This window comes from Schistocerca piceifrons, chromosome 5 (genome assembly GCF_021461385.2).
Source record: "Schistocerca piceifrons isolate TAMUIC-IGC-003096 chromosome 5, iqSchPice1.1, whole genome shotgun sequence".
Classification (NCBI taxonomy): Eukaryota; Metazoa; Arthropoda; class Insecta; order Orthoptera; family Acrididae; genus Schistocerca; species Schistocerca piceifrons.
This window is the reverse complement of record NC_060142.1, coordinates 665344578-665363403: the sequence shown is the minus strand read 5'-3', so window position 1 is coordinate 665363403 and position 18826 is coordinate 665344578. Positions and strand designations below refer to the sequence as shown.

The 18826-nt window shown below is 44.5% G+C and overlaps 1 protein-coding gene across 1 annotated transcript in view; it reads right to left on the bottom strand.

Moving 5' to 3' along the window:
- Positions 1-18826, bottom strand: part of LOC124798568 (MAU2 chromatid cohesion factor homolog) — a 207370-nt gene that overhangs the window by 42601 nt on the left and 145943 nt on the right. The window contains exon 7 of the mRNA XM_047262030.1: positions 4727-5022. Within this exon, the coding sequence (XP_047117986.1) occupies positions 4727-5022 (296 nt within the window). The remainder of the gene's footprint in view (positions 1-4726; positions 5023-18826) is intronic.

The window sequence follows — 18826 nt, the reverse complement described above, 5'->3', positions numbered from 1 at the left end:
CCCTCGCGGGCAAGATTGTCACCTGCATCACTAACCTACTTTCAGAATACAACTCAGCAGTGCACCTCCGCCGGGAGAACGACGAGCTGAAACAATGCATTGCTCACATTTACGAGCTCGCTGCGGCCCGCACCTTGCTGTTGAAACTGCAATCCGCTGTTCCTTCCCTGGATCGAACTTCATCAACAAGCATCAGTTCAAACACTCATCAGGTTAGTTCAAAAACATTCACTGCGTGTGATGATTCACATTCAGTGACCTCTGCACCACCCAAGTGCCCACTACGCACAGTGCCTCGCGTTTCAAACAGTGTCTCTAATAACAGTCGCTCACATAGCACGACCACGCCCACTATGCAGGCAGCCGCCCCGCTTGTTGATAAACATTCCCCCTCTCCCGCATGCCAGCCAAGCAACTCGGCGGCCATCACCGTCCCTCGCGTGACGCCAGCACCTCTCACACCCGGGCCGGTTACTCAAGGCAAAGTTTACAACAGACAGTTGCTGCGCACCCCACTCCGCTCCGTGCTGCGCGTGCAGCCGACCTCTACAAACGAGCGCACACCACGCTCGCGTAATAGCATGTGACTTTCGTGCTGCTCTTTCCCACTCGTGCTAATGGCTACGTATCATCGCGCCCCACTCGTCCCAAAACTCCACGTCAGAATGTTACTCAGCCTCGTGTGCAGTTCTCAGTCTCTTCCGTCACTGACGGAACGACACACAAGATAATTACCTCTGCCGGTCCTCAGTTGCGTGTGGCCCAGCAGTAAATTAACGAACTACTGGAGGCAGGCATTATACAGCCATCGGTCAGCAATTGGTCTTCACCAATTCACCTCGTCACCAAACACGATGGTTCTTTTCGAATGTGTGGTGATTACAGACGTTTAAATGCTCGCACTGTCATGGATAATTACCCCGTGCCAAACATAAATTCATATGTTATAGGGCGCCACAATCTTCAGTGTGATCGACTGCAAACATGCTTATCACCAGCACCTGAAGACATTCCAAAGACTGCGATCATCACGTCGCTCGGTTCGTTCCAGTACAACTTCATGCCATTTGGTTTAAAGAATGCAGCACAAATGTGGCAATGTTTCATTGACTCAATCTTACGACAATTTGAGTTCTGCTTCGCATATCTGGATGACATACTCATTTTCAGCAAATCGACGGAAGACCACGAAGATCATTTATCCCAGGTCCTCCAGACTTTGGCATCCAACGGTGTCGAGGTCAACAAAGAAAAATTCCAATTGCATCAGTCTTTTGTGACGCTTCTAGGTTACACTATCTTCATAGACAGAATACAGCCTCCCAAACCCCGTCATTGCCACCCCCAGCTACATTCAAAGAACTCAGATGTTTCCTAGGTACTATAAATTACTACTGCCATCATCTACCTTCTGCCACTGCTGTGCAGACCCCGCTGATGGACTCACTCTCTGGCAAACAAAATTCGGGCATTAAACCAGTCTGTTGGACTGAACCTATGCTAGAGGCTTCAGGGCTCTTAAAACAGCTTTAGCTCACGAAGTCGTACTCACCCACCCTGATCCGTCTGCCAATTTGTTTATCACTACGGACGCCAGTGACATCGCAGTCGGAGCAGTATTACAACAGAGCAAAGGTGACACATATCACCACTTCATTTCTTCTCCAAAAAACTGTCTACAGCACAGAAGAAATACTCCGCTTTTGATAGAGAGCTTCTGGCAGTGTACGAGGCCGTCAAACATTTACGCACTGACACCGAGGGACGTCCTTTCTTCATTCTTAGTGATCACAAACTGTTGGCGGACGCCTTCTGCAACCTGCCACAGGATCCCCGCCCCCGACATTTCCACCACTTCGACGTGGTCTCTCAATTTACTACAGATGTACGCTATGTCAAAGGCACGGAGAACATACGCTGATTTCCTCTCGCGGATCAATGTTGTTTCAAGTATTGTTGATTTATCCGACCTCGCTGCTCTACAGGCTTTGGACAAGGACACTCAGGTTGTGCTCACGGACCCGCAGTCTTTGCTCATGTTTACCAAGGCTAAGTTCCCTGGCATTTTGGATGAAGTGTGGTGTGACTCTTCTACGGGCATTCTGCGGCCTTGCGGTCCCGCCCACGCTGCGCCGACAGGTTTTCAATGCCTTGCATAATCTTATCCACCCCAGTGTCCGAGCCACCAGTCACCTCGTCACCAAGTGTTTTGTGTGGAAAGATGTGAAACGGGACTGTCAAACACAGGCATGCAGCTACATTTCCTTTAAATGAAACAAAATAGGACCTTATACCTCTCCACCACTCAGCAAGTTTGACATCCCTAAGGAACATTTCCGTCACGTACATATCGACCTTATCGATTCCCTGTTTCTGTTGGAGGGCCACAGGTATATCCTGTCCACAATAGACCAATGTCTCATTGGGTGGAAACCGTCCCCTTACCCAACATCACAGCAGAAACTGTGGCCAAAGGATTTGTTTCTTCTTGGATCACTAGGTTCAGCAGTCCGTCCACCGTCACAACCTATCAGGGTCGACAGTTCGAATCTGCACTTTTTACGATTCTCTGTAATCTTTGCGGTACTAAAAAGATCCAGACGACAGCCTACCACCCACAAAGCAACGGGTTGGTGGAACGATGGCACCGCACCCTTAAAACTGCACTCAGGTACCACAACTGTCTCTGGTCCGTGGCACTTCCTTGGGTGTTGCTGGGCCTACGTTCTACATGTAAACCAGATTTACGTGGGATGACTTCCAAATTCGTTTTCGGCGAAAAACCGGTTTTACCTGGGGAACTAATTCTCCAACAAGATCCCGAGGATTCCCCCCTCCATCCCAGACTTTATCGGAAGGATGCGTGCATGCTTTAGAAACACCCGGCTACACCCACCTGTCAGCCGTTCCCCATCTGACACTTACGTGCCGACCCCACTCAGCTCTTTCTCACACATCATGCTCAGGGACGACTGTCAGACAACCCTTACAACCCCCTTACCTTGGCCCCTTCGAAGTACTCCGGAAGAGCGAGACAATGTTCAACATTATGATAAAAGATCACCTGCAAACTATTTCTCTACACAGGCTCAAGCCTGCCTTTGTAGACTGTGACACCTCTCTACCGTCCCAGTCGGACTGCCCGAGCACATGTTCTTTTGACAAACCTGCTAACGAGTCCGTTAAACCTACGGTTGGGTTTTCTCCATCCAACGATTCACCACCACAGTTCGCAAGTTCCTCAGGCATGTCATTATCATCCCCATTCACAGGTTTTGAAGACATTTCAGGTACTAGAGACACGGAGGCCCCGTCCTTCCTTTTCCACTGCAACATACCACCTGACCGCGTCGACTACGGGTCGGTTATGGTGTTAGATAATAGTGTGCTTGTACTGCTCACCGACAGCACAGACCAGACCCTCACCGAGGAACTCAATATCAAGATAGTGCACAGGTTGTCCCTCCCACGAGAGTGCGACCCCGTCATGTGTTTGAGCTTTCATTTCTCCGGACAGCTCAGTCTGCATTCGGGAAAGGCACGCTCACACGCCGCCTCCTCTCCCACACCACTACTCCCGAGATGGCCGATGCATCACTCCCTCCCCTGCTGGTTTTTGGATTATGAGATGGACCAGCGGCCGCCCTCTGCATGCCGACCCGACGGAGATGGAGCTTCCAGTAGTGCACCTGCTGCCTTGTACAACTCACCCCGACGCTGAAACCCACACGATCCCCGTCAGGGCTCATAGGCTGTACTCCGTACTATGGGAGGGGTGCTGTGTAGGTCACATCGCACACACAAATTACAATCTTTGGAATATTAACTGCTCTGACGAGCCACCATGTTTAATTAAAAAAAAATTGTTCAAATGGCTCTGAGCACTATGGGACTTAACGTCTGAGGTCATCAGTCCCCTTGAACTTAGAACTACTTAAACTTAACTAACCTAAGGACATCACACACATCCATGCCTGAGGCAGGATTCGAACCTGCGACCGTAGCGGTCGCGCGGCTCCAGACTGGAGCGCCTAGACCGCTCGGCCACTCCGGCCGGCCATGTTTAATTCAGTGAAATTTGGTGCCAATGTGACATCATTAACGCATTTTACGCCTCTGATGAACTAATGAGCTCAGACTCTCCTCCCCCCCCCCCCCCCCCCCCTTCCCCACACACACACACGTGTCGACATCTTTCTGTTTGAAGACTTGTTGACCCTAAGGGTGCCACACTTTTCCACCATTGCAGAGGATGGTTGTGGGCACCTTTGAGCCACATTTCAAACTTCTACATCATAGTGGGAGGCAGTTATGGGGTTTCAAAAAAATTGCCTCTTTAAGTCTGTGACACACTGTATTTCTACCAGTAATCCAGTCTCTGAGTGTAAAACATTTCAGGTCTGATGAAATGAAATGCAGTAGTTGTCAATGGATATCTCTCTCAAGTTTTGGAATCACATTACAGAAATGGAGTTTACTCACTGGGAAAACACTGAAACAAGTTGTGACCTAAAAGAATCTAAAATGCTTTTTCTATCTAAAAGTCAGGTTTTCATTGCTGGGCTGAAAACATTCCGCCTTGCTTTCCTGTCTTCAGTCTATAACCTTTAAATATCTACAGGAAGTGTGTCAAGAATACATTAAGAGCAGAAACATTAAGAGTAGAAACAGTAAATAACTACATAATGTGCTTTGGCTGACACTATACAGGTGACATCGGGCTTACCTGAGGCGGCGTTGCAGCATCACTACTGCTGTTGGTCCCAGACTTAACCTTGAGTGCAGCCATAAACTGATCCTCAGCCTGTTCCAAACAGTTCATGCTCATTGAATAAAGGCCAAGCAACGTATGCATCTGTGAGCTGTGGGTCTGCAGCAGCCGTGGTTGCTGCTGGCAGAGCATACACGCCTGTGCAATTTCTTGCAAAGCTAGACACTTGTTTCCCATCACCAGTCGGCACATCGCAATGTGCTCCAACAGCATTATCTGGAAGACTGAGAGGATCGGTTTGTTGTCTACGACTGAAACATGACAGAGACATTTAAGTTTTATCTGACAGATAACTGTAATAGCAGTTCAGTAAATGTTACAACATTGATAGTTTTTAATCACATTGCTGACAATATATTCCTTGCCAATAATTAAACACTGAGGAGTGGTACCGTGAATTTGCACAGAATAGAGTAACTACATGTAAATAACTATATTACAGATGATAAGACTTCAGTTTATCAGCAGAATGGTACAGACTAAATATGATCTCTGGAAGGTGGACTACAGAGTCAAGAACATTTATGAATCATCAAACATTTTAAAGGGGTGATACAAAATCAAAATGTCAATTTTCTCATATTGTTATATTATCATCTGAGTACTGATACTTGTTTTCATTTTTATGTTTCAATGAGGCAGATACATGGCGTGGCAGAAGTAGGAGCAATACTTCACTTGTGCAGTATTAATGCTGAGCCAGTCATCAACTTTCACATTATGATAACCAATATCCACTACTAGATCCCTGATGTGACATACTGTTTTATATCCTCTACTAACAACAATATTTTTCAGAAATAATTATTCTATCTGAAACATACGTAATGAATGTAATCCCAAGTTCAATTTGCTCATCAACTGTTCTGATCAGATACAAATACAGATGATGTCTGCTTCCATCAAACTATAACATATATCACTTTACAGTACTCACTTGGATAAAAGTAGAATCAGATTGCCAAAGTTGGTAATACACGTATGAAACAGGTAGATTTATAAAAAGCTACAGTGCATGTGTTTTGAAAAGAGTTGACCAAATACAATGTTCTAATACAAGCGTGTCTGAGTAAGGTAGAGACATTTAGCGATCGTAACTAAGCTAGACCCCAGGCTGTCACCAAAACTAAAATTTAATGGTGTGTGGGGGCAATATTACACTCTACCCAAAAGTTTATCCGTTTCATAATCAACTACTAAATAACACCAGCAGATGACTTCAAGATGAAATCTATAGGCATTATAGCATATTTATCCGCAAATATCACATTTCCTGTCACTTCACCACTACCAATCGTATTAGAAGACACATTTTGGAGAGATATTTAATGCTGTCTATATCAGCTTTACTGCATGATTAATGTTGTTCATTTTCAATAGATTTCAAGAGTTCATGCACGAAACAGTGATGTTTCTGTGATGTCATGGGTATTAAGCTGTGGTGTGATTTTTGTATGAATAAATAAATAAATAAATAAATATTGAATTGATATCGAATCAAGCAGTGATGAGGAAAACAATGTTCATCTGCCCATACTCTCTACCATGTGCACATAATGGAACAAACTCACTCCTGTGAAACAGAGCTCTTATACACACATAACATTTAGTATTACAGAACATACTTCTATTAAATTAACAAGAAAGTCTCAGAATCTTTTAGTAAACACAAATGTGAATTAAAAATAAATAAATAAATGGAAACTGCTTTTCATGAAGTCCGACACCATGACTTCACAATCTGCAGCTATACCCAGTACATTGCTGTAATCTTCCATTCTTCACCGACTTATAGTATCACTTATGTGACATTAACTAACATTTAATTATAAAAAAATTATACCAAGAACAATGTATTTTTGATACATCTTAAATGTTCCATTGCCTTGACATGGCATACTTTCGTAACACACAAGTTATATCAAAACAACGAAAGCTGAAAATTCTTTACCCACCAATATATTTCCTACCATTTTCTTACAACTACAATAATAATGGTGCAGTCTGAGAGATCCTCAATGTGCTAGTGCATTGAAATAGCATTTATCAGTAGGACATCAGTTACAATATAAAACCAACTAATTATGGGCTTCCAGTGATTAGGACAACACTCAATACGGTATCTCTCGAGTTCTCCACATGGCGCAGACATGTCGTAGATGTGATGTTGGGCAGCTAGGCTAACACGACTTAGTCTTTGGAAGTTGTTCTCTGCAGAAGCCAAACCTCCAAACCTCTGTTACACACAGCTATGAGTTACTTCAAGGTGAAGCCTTAGGTCTAGCTACAACCCTGTCACTTCATGTCAGTCATCAGATAAATACGGGTGACTCACAAATACCAAAAGTACACACTGTCTGACAAATAAAAACACCTATGTTTTGCTTCGTAAGATTGATAACAAGCTAAAAATGGAATGAGATTCTGATAAAATGATTAAACCTATTTTGTTAAACATGTTTTAATGTTTGCCACTATATTTTGTTGAGCACATTTTCGATGCTCCTGGCATGACCAATCACACCGTTAATAATATGATAAATAGTATGCTGACATGGACAAAAAAAATGACAACTTATTTTCACAGAAGCTATTCCAAAGGTAATATGGCTAAAGTTGGAATAGTATTTACACAAACTATGGCATTAAAAATTATTATTATTATTATTAATATTATTATTATATCCCTTTCTCAGACGTTATGTCTGGTTAAAAATGGAAAGTGACGCGGACCTTGATAAAGCGTGAATTCCTTTTAATTGTGTGGTATATGTTACATTGCATTTAGGAAATTTTGGGTAATTGAACATGTATCAATAATTACAGATTTCTGTAGTTGTATATATACATTTGGATGTAGCTGTATTGCATTGATGTACTGGTGGATATTGTGTGGTATGACTCCTGTAGTTGATAGTATAATTTTCTTTTTCCAGTTTACTTTCTTTGTATCTGTTGATGTTATGTGATCTAAACGGTTGTAGAAGTGGTTATGACATTGCAGTGGTGTAGCCGATGTATTTATATGAGTGATTGCTTTGTGTATTTTGCTAGTTTCTGCTCGTTCTATACATAATTTTCTTAAATTTTCTACCTGTCCATAATGTAGGTTTTTTATGTCGATAAATCCCCTTTCTCCTTCCTTTCTGGTTAATGTGAATCTTTCTGTTGCTGAATGTATGTGATGTATTCTATACTTGTGGAATTGTGATCTTGTAAGTGTATTGAGTGCTTCTAGGTCTGTGTTACTCCATTTCACTACTCCCAATCAGTAGGTGTGTGTGTGTGTTTGTTTGAGGTTTACGGGTGCTAAACAGCGTGGTCATCAGCGCCCAAACGCATAAAAACAGGTACACATACTGTGAAGGGACTAAGACGGACAGCGAACAAGGAGAACGGCTAAAAGACACAGACCTGATGCAGTTCCAAATCCTCACATACAGAGGCAAAACAAGAGGAGAAGAAACACACTAAAAAAGGAAAGGAAACACAAGGAAAGGAGAACAGAAACCGAAGGGAAACAAGGAGTTATTCGTGACTGGCGGACCTCTTACATAAAACCTGGGTGAGCCAGTCACCCAGCAGCACATTAAAACCCTCTCCCTAAAATCCGAGGCAACAAATTGGACAGGACACAAAACCGTAAGACCTTAACCACAGTCGTTGCGTCGTCTTGCAGAATAGAGGGCAAATCCGGTGGCAAAGAAACCACCGCCCTCTGGTCAGAGAATAAAAGACAGTCAAGTAAAATGTGGCAGACAGTAATCTGGACGCCACAAGCACTGCAGATTGGGGGGGGGGGGGGGGGGGGTCCTCCCGCCGGAGTAAAAAACCATGTGTTAAGGGACTGTGCCCGATGCGGAGGTGAGTGAGGAGAACCTCATCCCGCCTGCATGACTGGTAGGACGTACGTCATGGCCGCGTGGTGGCCTTGACCAGACGCAGCTTATTTTCACCGACTGCCAGCCACTCCTCTTCCCACTGACGCATAACACGAAAACGCAGGAGGGAGGTAACAGCATGGAGGGCGACGGCACATTCAACGACGTGAGGGAGGGAACATGCATCTTTGGCAGCCACATCTGCCAGTTCGTTGCCCCTAATACCCACGTGCCCCGACACCCAGCAGAAAGAAACCTCCTTCCCCTGCCGTTGCAGGTGGAGTAGGGCATCGTGGATGTTCTGGACGACCGTATCTGCTGGGTACAAGTGTTGCATGGTCTGAAGGACACTCAGGGAGTCAGAACAGATGAGAAACTTAAGACTGGGAACACATCTCATCTGCTCCAATGCCCGCAAGATCGCAAACAATTCGGCATCAAAGATGGTAAACGCCGCAGGAAGTCGTAACTTGATGACTCGATCAGGGAAAACAACAGCACAACCAACAGAGTCCCCCTGTTTAGAGTCATCCGTAAATACTGGTACATGGTCGGGATGCTGGTGTAAAATATCGGAAAATAAGGAGGTAAAAACAAACGCAGGAGTGCAGCTCCTCCCGTACTCCGAGAAGTCTAAAAGGACGCTGGGCCTCTGTAGCAACCAGGGAGGCAGGCGGGTAAAACCTTGTCGTTGGGGGGCCACACGCTTCACACCAAGGGACTCAAGCAAATGCTTGGCACGAATCCCAAATGGTCTCGTTGCCCTGGGACTGGAAAAGAGCCGTTCCATAGGCGGTCAGGTAATGGTAGGGTACGCAGGGGAGGTAGGACAGGCAAGGAATTGACACACCCGTCGCACCATGAGGAGTTTCCGCCGGATGGCGAGCGGCGGTTCCCCTGCCTCAGCACACAGGCTGGGGATGGGACTGGTACGGAAGGCACCAGTGGCCAGCCTGATACCCTCATGGTGTACTGCGTCAAGAATCTTCAGATACGAAGGCCTTGCTGACCCATACACGGTGTAACCATGGTCAAGACGCGATCGGATGAAAGCCCTATAAAACTGCAGCAGACGCGCCCGATCTGCTCCCCAGGAGCGATGGCTCAGACACTTCAAAATATTCAGTGCCTTCAGTGCCCGCACCTTGAGGTCTTTAAGGTGAGGCAACCACGACAACTTGGAATCAAAAGTGAGGCCCAGGAACCTCACTGTGTGTCTAAAAGGAAGAATGGTGTCCCTCAGATGCAATTCAGGGGAGGTAAAAAGATGTCGAGAACGATTAAAATGAACACACATACATTTGTCTGCAGAAAAGGTAAACCCGTCTTCGCAGTCCATGCCTCTAATCGCTTTATCGTAAGCTGCAACTGCCGACTAGCAGTGACAAGACTGGAGGAAGAACAGAAAACAGCAAAATCGTCCACAAACAAAGAGCATTGGGCAGGACTCCGGATAGTGGACGTGATACTGTTAATGGCGACGGCAAAGAGGGTGACACTTAAAACACTTCCCTGAGGAACACCATTCTTCTGTACGTACAAATCAGATAGCACATTACCAACCCGATATCGAAAGAGGCGATGGGAAATAAAGGACCGAATGAAGATGGGGAGACAGCCACGAAAGCCCCACTGATGGAGTTGATTGAGGATAAGGCGGCGCCAAGTAGTGTCATACGCCTTATTAACGTCAAAGAACACACCTAGACAATGCTGGTTACGTAGGGAGGCCTGCTGGATGGCCGCCTCAAGCAGGGTCAAGTTGTCTATAGTGGAACGACATCTCCGAAAGCCACATTGAGAGGGGCTGAGGAGCTGTCTGGTCTCGGGCAGCCAAACCAGGTGACGATTGACCATGCGTTCCAACGTCTTCCCGACACAGCTTGTCAAAGCAATACTTCGATAACTACTGGGATGCGTTCGGTCCTTCCCTGGTTTGAGGAGGGGAATCAAAATCGCCTCCCTCCAAGAGTCAGGGTACGTGCCGGATAACCATATCATTTTAAAACAATTCAGGAGAACTTCGTTGGATGGCAGCAACAAGTGCTGCAGCATGCTGTACCGGATTTGATCATGACCAGGCGCAGTATCATGAGCCACAGACAGCGCCGAATCCAGTTCCCACATTGTGAAGGGGCAGTTGTAGGGTTCAGAAATTGGAGACCGGAAGTCCAAGTGACCCCTCTCGATGGCAGTGCGGTAGCGGCAGAAATCTGGATCACAGTTAATAGTGGCGGTAGATTCTGCAAAATGCATAGCCAGTGTCTGGGCAATGTCTCTCGGTGCCGTGAGGAGACATCCCTGATGCAGCAATGCCGTAACAGGTAGGTGGCTGAGTTTCCCGGAAATCCTCCTGATGGCTTCCCATACTTTCGTAGAACTAGTGGAGTGGGAGATGGAGTTCAAGAACGATTTCCATGGCCATCGTTTGCTCTCTTTAATCACTCGCCGCGCTTTGGCCCTTGCCACCCGAAAGGCCGCAAGATTGTCAGCTGGGGGACGGCACTTGAAGCGGCGCAGAGCTGCATGGCGGGCTCGGATGGCTGAGCGGCACTCAGTGGTCCACCAAGGGACAGGACGCCTCTTGGGATGACCGGATGACTGTGGGATTGACAATTCAGCAGCATGGGAGATCACGACTGTAACATGGTCGATCCATTCGTGGACGCTGGCACGGTGTTCCAAAACAGCCAGTTTGCTGAAAAGTGTCCAGTCAGCTCTGCAGAGGTGCCACTGGGGCGGCACTGGTAATGCCACAGCCTCATCCAGGAGGCAAATCCAAAGGGGGAAGTGGTCACTAGAATAAAGGTCAGTAGCAACCTCCCACAGAGCAGAATCCATGAGTGCTGGAGAGCAAAAGGAAAGGTCAATAGCTGATGACGACCCGGAAGCAGTACAGAAATGAGTGGGAGCACCAGAGTTGAGGGTGCACAGTTCTTCAGACATCATGAGGCTTTCCAGAATGCGACCCCTGGGGCAAGTAGTCGGAGAGCCCAATAAGACATTATGAGCATTGAAGTCCCCCAGAAGAAGAAATGGGTGGGGGAGTTGGCTAATAAGGTCTGTGAGAAACTCAGAGTCTATTGCATCCTGAGGCGGTAAGTAAACTGAACAGACTGTGAGCCTCTGACCCATAAGAAGGTCAACTGCAACTGCTTGCAAGTCTGTAACGAGAGGGAGCTCAGATGAGGGGTGCATGTCACAGACAAAAACCGCAACACCACCCTTTGCCCTTTCCCCCGTCAGATCATCTTTTCGATATACAGTATAGCCCCGTAAAGAAGGAGCATCAGTGGCCCGAAAATGGGTCTCTTGGAGACATAAGCACAAAGGGCAATCTCGTACAAGGAGTTGTAATTCGGCCACATGCGTCCTGAACCCATTCAGGTTCCACTGTAATAAGGGATCCAGTGATCAGGGTGGTTGAACTTTCACCCTGCCTCTGTGCTTTGGAGGAGAGCCTGTACTGGCCAGAGATTTACTCCTGGGGCGAGATGATCGCCCATGGTCGACATCAATGTCCATCAGCTCTGATGACGAGCCAAGGGAGATGTCAGACAGTACAATGGCCTCGTCATCGGACTGACCCTGACTAGTCTCCTGAGTTGGCAAAACCTTCACCTTCAGCGTCTTTGTCTTGGGGGGGCTTTGGATGCAGAACCTTGTCAACAGCTGGAGCTGTACTCGCCTGGGCAGAAGGCACCATATGGGGAGAGGCAGGACGTACCCCAATGTCAGCAACCACGGCCTTGTCCGACGTTGCAGGGAGAGCTGCAGGTTGCAAAACAACCGCAGCAGCACAAGTGCACTGGCAAACGCAGGTATCAGTGCTAACACTAGCAACCTCCGTTTGCGTAGCAACAGTGGCCATTTGTACCGGTTTTTTCAGAGCGGAAGCGAAAGATTTGAAGACACAGGAGGTTGCATGGCCTTAAAGAGCTTCTTGGCCTCACCATAGGGGACGCGCTTAGATGTTTTAATCTCCTGTATCTTCCGTTCTTCGAGATAGATGGGGCAGACCCGGCTCCAGACAGGGTGACTCCCAGAGCAATTCACGCACTTCACAGGCGATGAACAATCGGCTCCTTCATGGGCAGGCTGACCACATTTACCACAAGTGGCTATCCCATTGCACCCCAACGCAGTATGCCCAAAGCGCTGACATTTAAAACAGCGCATTGGGTTAGGGAAATATGGCCGTACTGGCAAACGTAAGAACCCTGCTTTAACATGCTCTGGGAGTCTCGGGCAACTGAACGTGAGAATAAACGAGTCGGATTTGACGTGGTCCCCATCGACTCATTTCATAATATGCTGCACGTCAACAATACCTGCGTCAGCCAACTCAGATTTTAACTCGTCTGTGGGGATATCCACCACGTCCCTACATGTCACAACACCCTTACTATAATTCAAAGTGGAGTGGAGCTCGGTCACGGTAGTGTACTCTCCGAGACAGGTTGCTTTCCGAAGAGAAGCGACTTGACGGGAACTAGAAGTCTCAACTAACAGAGTCCCATTGCGCAGTCGCTTCACAGATTTCAGTGTTCCTGCAATTCCCTCAAGACCCTTGTGGATGTAAAAGAAAGAAACCCTCTGAAAGCTACTCTCCTTCCTTTTAATAATCAAAACCACATTCTGATTATCAGCATGTGCTCTGTTACGACAGTCTGATAAATCTCTAGCAACACCAGGCGCTGGAGGACTCGTAGCACGAAGTCGCTTTTTCGATGGGGTGTGTTTTCCTACCAGTGTCCCACCCAATCCACTGGTAGGGGGAAATGTAGAGGTTGAAGGGTCCATTGTGGTCCCAAGAGCAGCTAGGGAACTAAAGGTCCGCTCAGACAGAGCCCCGCGTGCCTGAGTAAGCCTTATACAACTGGGGTGCGGCAGGTGCCCCAGAGGTTGCCCGCTTGCGACTGTTCCACCCCAACAGCCATGCATCTTATAGGCGCGGAACACACCGTAAGATTGAGGGGTTTTTATAGAGGTTGGCCTTCCTCGCAATTCAGGCGATCAAGCCAAGATTACTATTCCCCGCAGCACACAACATTCCACCGCCGCGCCATGCGGTGGTCGCTGAAGCATGTCCGGGGGTTACGGTGACAGGAGACTGGCTGCGCTGACCAGTCCCCAGCTCAGGACCCCGGGGACGCCAAGCCCGTACTCAGAAAATGAATGCTGAGCCCCTGGGGGCCCAAATCAGTAGGTCAATATTGGTATAGCATAAGTATTTATAGCTTTTGTCTTGTTTCTTGTTGTCAATTCTGTTTTCAGTATTTTTGTTAGTCTTTGTCTATATTTTTCTTTTAGTTCTTCTTTAATATTTGTATTATCTATTCCTATTTTTTTCTGTATCCTAAATATTTATAGGCATCTGTTTTTTCCATCGCTTCTATGCAGTCGCTGTGGTTATCCAATATGTAATCTTCTTGTTTAGTGTGTTTTCCCTTGACTATGCTATTTTTCTTACATTTGTCTGTTCCAAAAGCCATATTTATATCATTGCTGAATACTTCTGTTATCTTTAGTAATTGGTTGAGTTGTTGATTTGTTGCTGCCAGTAGTTTTAGATCATCCATGTATAGCAAATGTGTGATTTTGTGTTGGTATGTTCCAGTAATATCGTATCCATAATTTGTATTATTTAGGATGTTGGATAGTGGGTTCAAAGCAAGGCAGAACCAGAAAGGACTTAATGAGTCTCCTTGGTATATTCCACGCTTAATCTGTATTGGTTGTGATGTGATATTATTTGAATTTGTTTGGATATTAAGTGTGGTTTTCCAATTTTTCATTACTATGTTTTGGAACTGTATCAATTTAGGATCTACTTTGTATATTTCCAATATTTGTAGTAACCATGAGTGGGGTACACTATCAAAAGCTTTTTGGTAATCAATGTATGTGTAGTGTAGCGACCTTTGTTTAGTTTTAGCTTGATATGTGACCTCTACATCTACAGGGCTATTAAAAAAGATTGAAGCGATTTCATAAATTCACTGTAGCTCCATTCATTGACATATGGTGACGACACACTACAGATACGTAGAAAAACTCATAAAGTTTTGTTCGGCTGAAGCCGCACTTCAGGTTTCTGCCGTCAGAGCACTCGAGAGCGCAGTGAGACAAAATAGCGACAGGAGCCGAGAAAGCGTATGTCGTGCTTGAAATGCACTCACATCAGTCAGTCATAACAGTGCAACGACACTTCAGGACGAAGTTCAACAAAGATCCACCAACTGCTAACTCCATTCGGCGATGGTATGCGCAGTTTAAAGCTTCTGGATGCCTCTGTAAGGGGAAATCAACGGGTCGGCCTGCAGTGAGCGAAGAAACGGTTGAATGCGTGCGGGCAAGTTTCACGTGTAGCCCGCGGAAAATTGGCTCGTGCCAGAACTGGAGACCGACAGCGCCGACTTCATCTTTCAAAAGGATGGTGCTCCACCGCACTTCCATCATGATGTTCGGCATTTCTTAAACAGGAGATTGGAAAACCGATGGATCGGTCATGGTGGAGATCATGATCAACAATTCATGTCATGCCCTCCACGCTCTCCCGACTTAACCCCATGCGATTTCTTTCTGTGGGGTTATGTGAAAGATTCAGTGTTTAAACCTTCTCTACCAAGAAACGTGCCAGAACTGCGAGCTCGCATCAATGATGCTTTCGAACTCATTGATGGGGACATGCTGCCCCGAGTGTGGGAGGAACTTGATTGTCGGCTTGATGTCTGCCGAATCGCTAAAGGGGCACATATCGAACAATTGTGAATGCCTAAAAAATCTTTTTGAGTTTTTGTGTGTGTGGTTAAAGCATTGTGAAAATATCTCAAATAATAAAGTTATTGTAGAGCTGTGAAATCGCTTCAATCATTTGTAATAACCATGTATTATCAGTTGCTCTTTACATCCTCGTGCTCCTTTGCAACAGCCTTTTTGTTCTTCATTTATAATTTTGTTCTGTGTTGTATGTGTCATTAATTTCTGTGTAATGACTGAAGTTAATATTTTGTATATTGTTGGTAGGCATGTTATGGGGCGATATTTAGCTGGGTTTGCTGTGTCTGCTTGATCTTTAGGTTTCAGATAAGTTATTCCATGTGTAAGTGTATCAGGGAATGTGTATGGGTCTGCAATGTAACTGTTAAATAATTTATATTTAAAAACAAAGATGATGTGACTTACCATACGAAAGCGCTGGCAGGTCGATAGAAACACAAACACACACATACATACACACAAAATGAAAATGTCTGCTTGCGTCTGTGTATGTGCAGATGGATATGTGTGTGCGTGTGCGCACGATGTATACCTGTCCTTTTTTCCCCCTAAGGTAAGTCTTTCTGCTCCCGGGGTTGGAATGACTCCTTACCCTCTCCCTTAAAACCCACATCCTTTCGTCTTTCCCTCTCCTTCCCTCTTTCCTGACGAAGCAACCATTGGTTGCGAAAGCCAGAATTTTGTGTGTATGAATGTGTTTGTTTGTGTTTCTATCGACCTGCCAGCACTTTCGTATGATAAGTCACATCATCTTTGTTTTTAAATATATTTTTCCCGCGTGGAATGTTTCCCTCTATTATATTCATGTTAAATAATTTAGTTAGATGTGAATGTGTTGAGGTGAACTTCTTTAGCCAGAAATTTGCTATTTTATCTTTTCCAGGGACTTTCTAATTGTGAGTAAAATTAATTGCTTGGGTGACTTCATGTTGCAAAATTATCACTTCAGCCATTTGTGGTATCATCTTGTATGTGTCTGTTTCTGCTTGTATCCATCGTGCATGCCTGTTATGTTGTACCAGGTTAGACCACATGTTGCTCCAGAAGTGTTCCATGTCTGTTATGTTTGGTGGATTGTCTATTTTAATGTGTGTGTTATCTAATGTCTGGTAAAATTTCTTTTGGTTTGTGTTGAATGTTTGGTTTTATTTCCTTCTATTTTCACTTTTTTTGTATCTTCTAAGTCGTTTGGCCAATGCTTGTAATTTCTGCTTCTTTTCATCTAATTGCTCTATCGCTTCTTGTGAGATTTTACCTAACATTTTTTGTTTTTTGTCTGATATTTCATGTCTTATAAATTGTGTTAGCTGTCCAATGTCTTTTCTCAGTTTTTCCATTCTGATTTGTAGCGTGTGTTGCCATGCTGGTTTTGTGGGTTTCTTCTGTGTGTTGGTTGGTTCTGATCTCTGCCTAGTGTGTATATTTAGTGTAGTGAGTGCTCCTATATAAACCAGTAGTTGTAACTCTTCCATAGTTGTATTATCATTTATTTTGTTGTGTTGATAGTTGTTATTGTTGTTTCAACTTGTGGGTTATTTGGTGGTCTATGCAAGTATGGTCTAATGTCTGTATTTGTGTCTTTGTATTCTATATATGTCAGCTGAAATTTTTCTTCTATATCTAACATGTGTGTCACTTCGTGTTCTATTTGTGCTTGTTCTGGTGGCTGTCTTAAGATTTCGTTTTCTTCTGATTGTTTAATTGATGCGTGTTGTTCTTTGTTTGTTTGCTCTGGGATGTTTGAGTCCATTACTGTATTTTCTTCTTCTTCTGATTGCACATTATTTTGTTCCAGTATTTGTTGTACTTGTTGTTTGAAGTTTTCTATTTCTGACTGGGGTATCCTGTTATTTTTGATTATTACACTTATCTGATCAGCTAGTCGTTGTTCTGTTAAAAATTTTTAATTCTGGGTATCTGGTAATAAATGTTGTGTATACTCGTGATCTGTATCCAGTTGTGTTGGTTCCTAAGTTTGTTGCTTGGTAATAACAGAACATGAGGTGTCGATTAACTTCATCTGACCATCTCATCCTCTGTCTTTGTTTTCCTTCTAGAGTGGTTGCAGGAAGCATATCCTGCAAAATACCTCTATTTGGATTTAAATCATTTTCCATGTGGCTAGCAGTGTCGTTACCATTGTGGACGGGCATAGGGTTCAAGCGTCGTCCCTGACCATGACAGCACTTGTCCGAGGCTTCATTAGTTCTGTCCTCAACCAACTAATCACACTAAAAGGGGGGTTAGCCCTATTAGGGGTTTGTTGTTTTCGTCGCCTTTTACGACTGGCAGAACATACCGGAGGCCTATTCTTTATTATTATTATTATTACTATTATTATTATTATTATTATTATATGTTTATAGTGGGGAATTTCAGCACACAGCTAATGGTGCAAACAGAATTTCAACTGAACTTATACATCAAAAGTTGTATAAGAGAATGGGTAATCACTCGAGGCCCGTATGTGACATCAATGTGCACACTTATCACAGGTGGGGGTTCTGAGAGTTGGAGAAGGGTGACAGTTTTCTGGATGGGATTACACCATCTTTAGAAGGTTGGTGGTCACATTCCTCATGGTCATTCAGTACGGGATGTGGCAGGCAAAGTTTGGGCCAAGTTGAAGGAGGCAGCATCAGTCATTATACGGCTGCATTTGTAACGTGTTTGAAATATTTAGCATTCTGTGGGACTTAGAAATATCCTGGCACTCTCACAAGTTTGTGCAGAGTTGAACTTAGTTTTGGATAAAGTGTGGGAACTTTATTTAAATTTTTGAATTAATCAGCATTTAGGACAGAAAATTGCCAATTAGTCAGTTTATTGGTGAGAATAGTTCAGTAATTTCATAGCTGTGAACATTGTCTGGTGTTTCCCAGCTAATTTATTCATTTTTTAAATTTGTATACTGAGTTGCTATCCACTATATTGGGAGCTAATGATCTTTTATCAGTTCAGCATAATAAATTGTGTTGATCACCAGTAAACAGCTTAGTGAGACATTAATGAAACAATAAACTATTTTATTAAAACTTAATCATCAGTAGTTGGATATGTGATTTCATAATGGCACCATGTCCGATCTAGTAGATATTAGGTTTCTTACTAGTCGTCAGTAACTATATTACCGTTATTTATAAATATTTAAAGTGACTGAACCTTAGGAAGTAGTAGTCTGCCCCTGGACTGAGAGAGGGAGCTGGTGATTTACAAGGTTAAGCATTTCGCTTGATGTAGTTTAATGTACCACATATCTCACTCTGAAGCCATTTACCTTTGTAGGTGTTCACTCAAGAGATATCATTCTCAAACAGTGAACAAGATGAATTTACAATCCATTAAAATGGTGTCTGCTTCTGAAACACTGGGACAGCTGAGCACATAATCT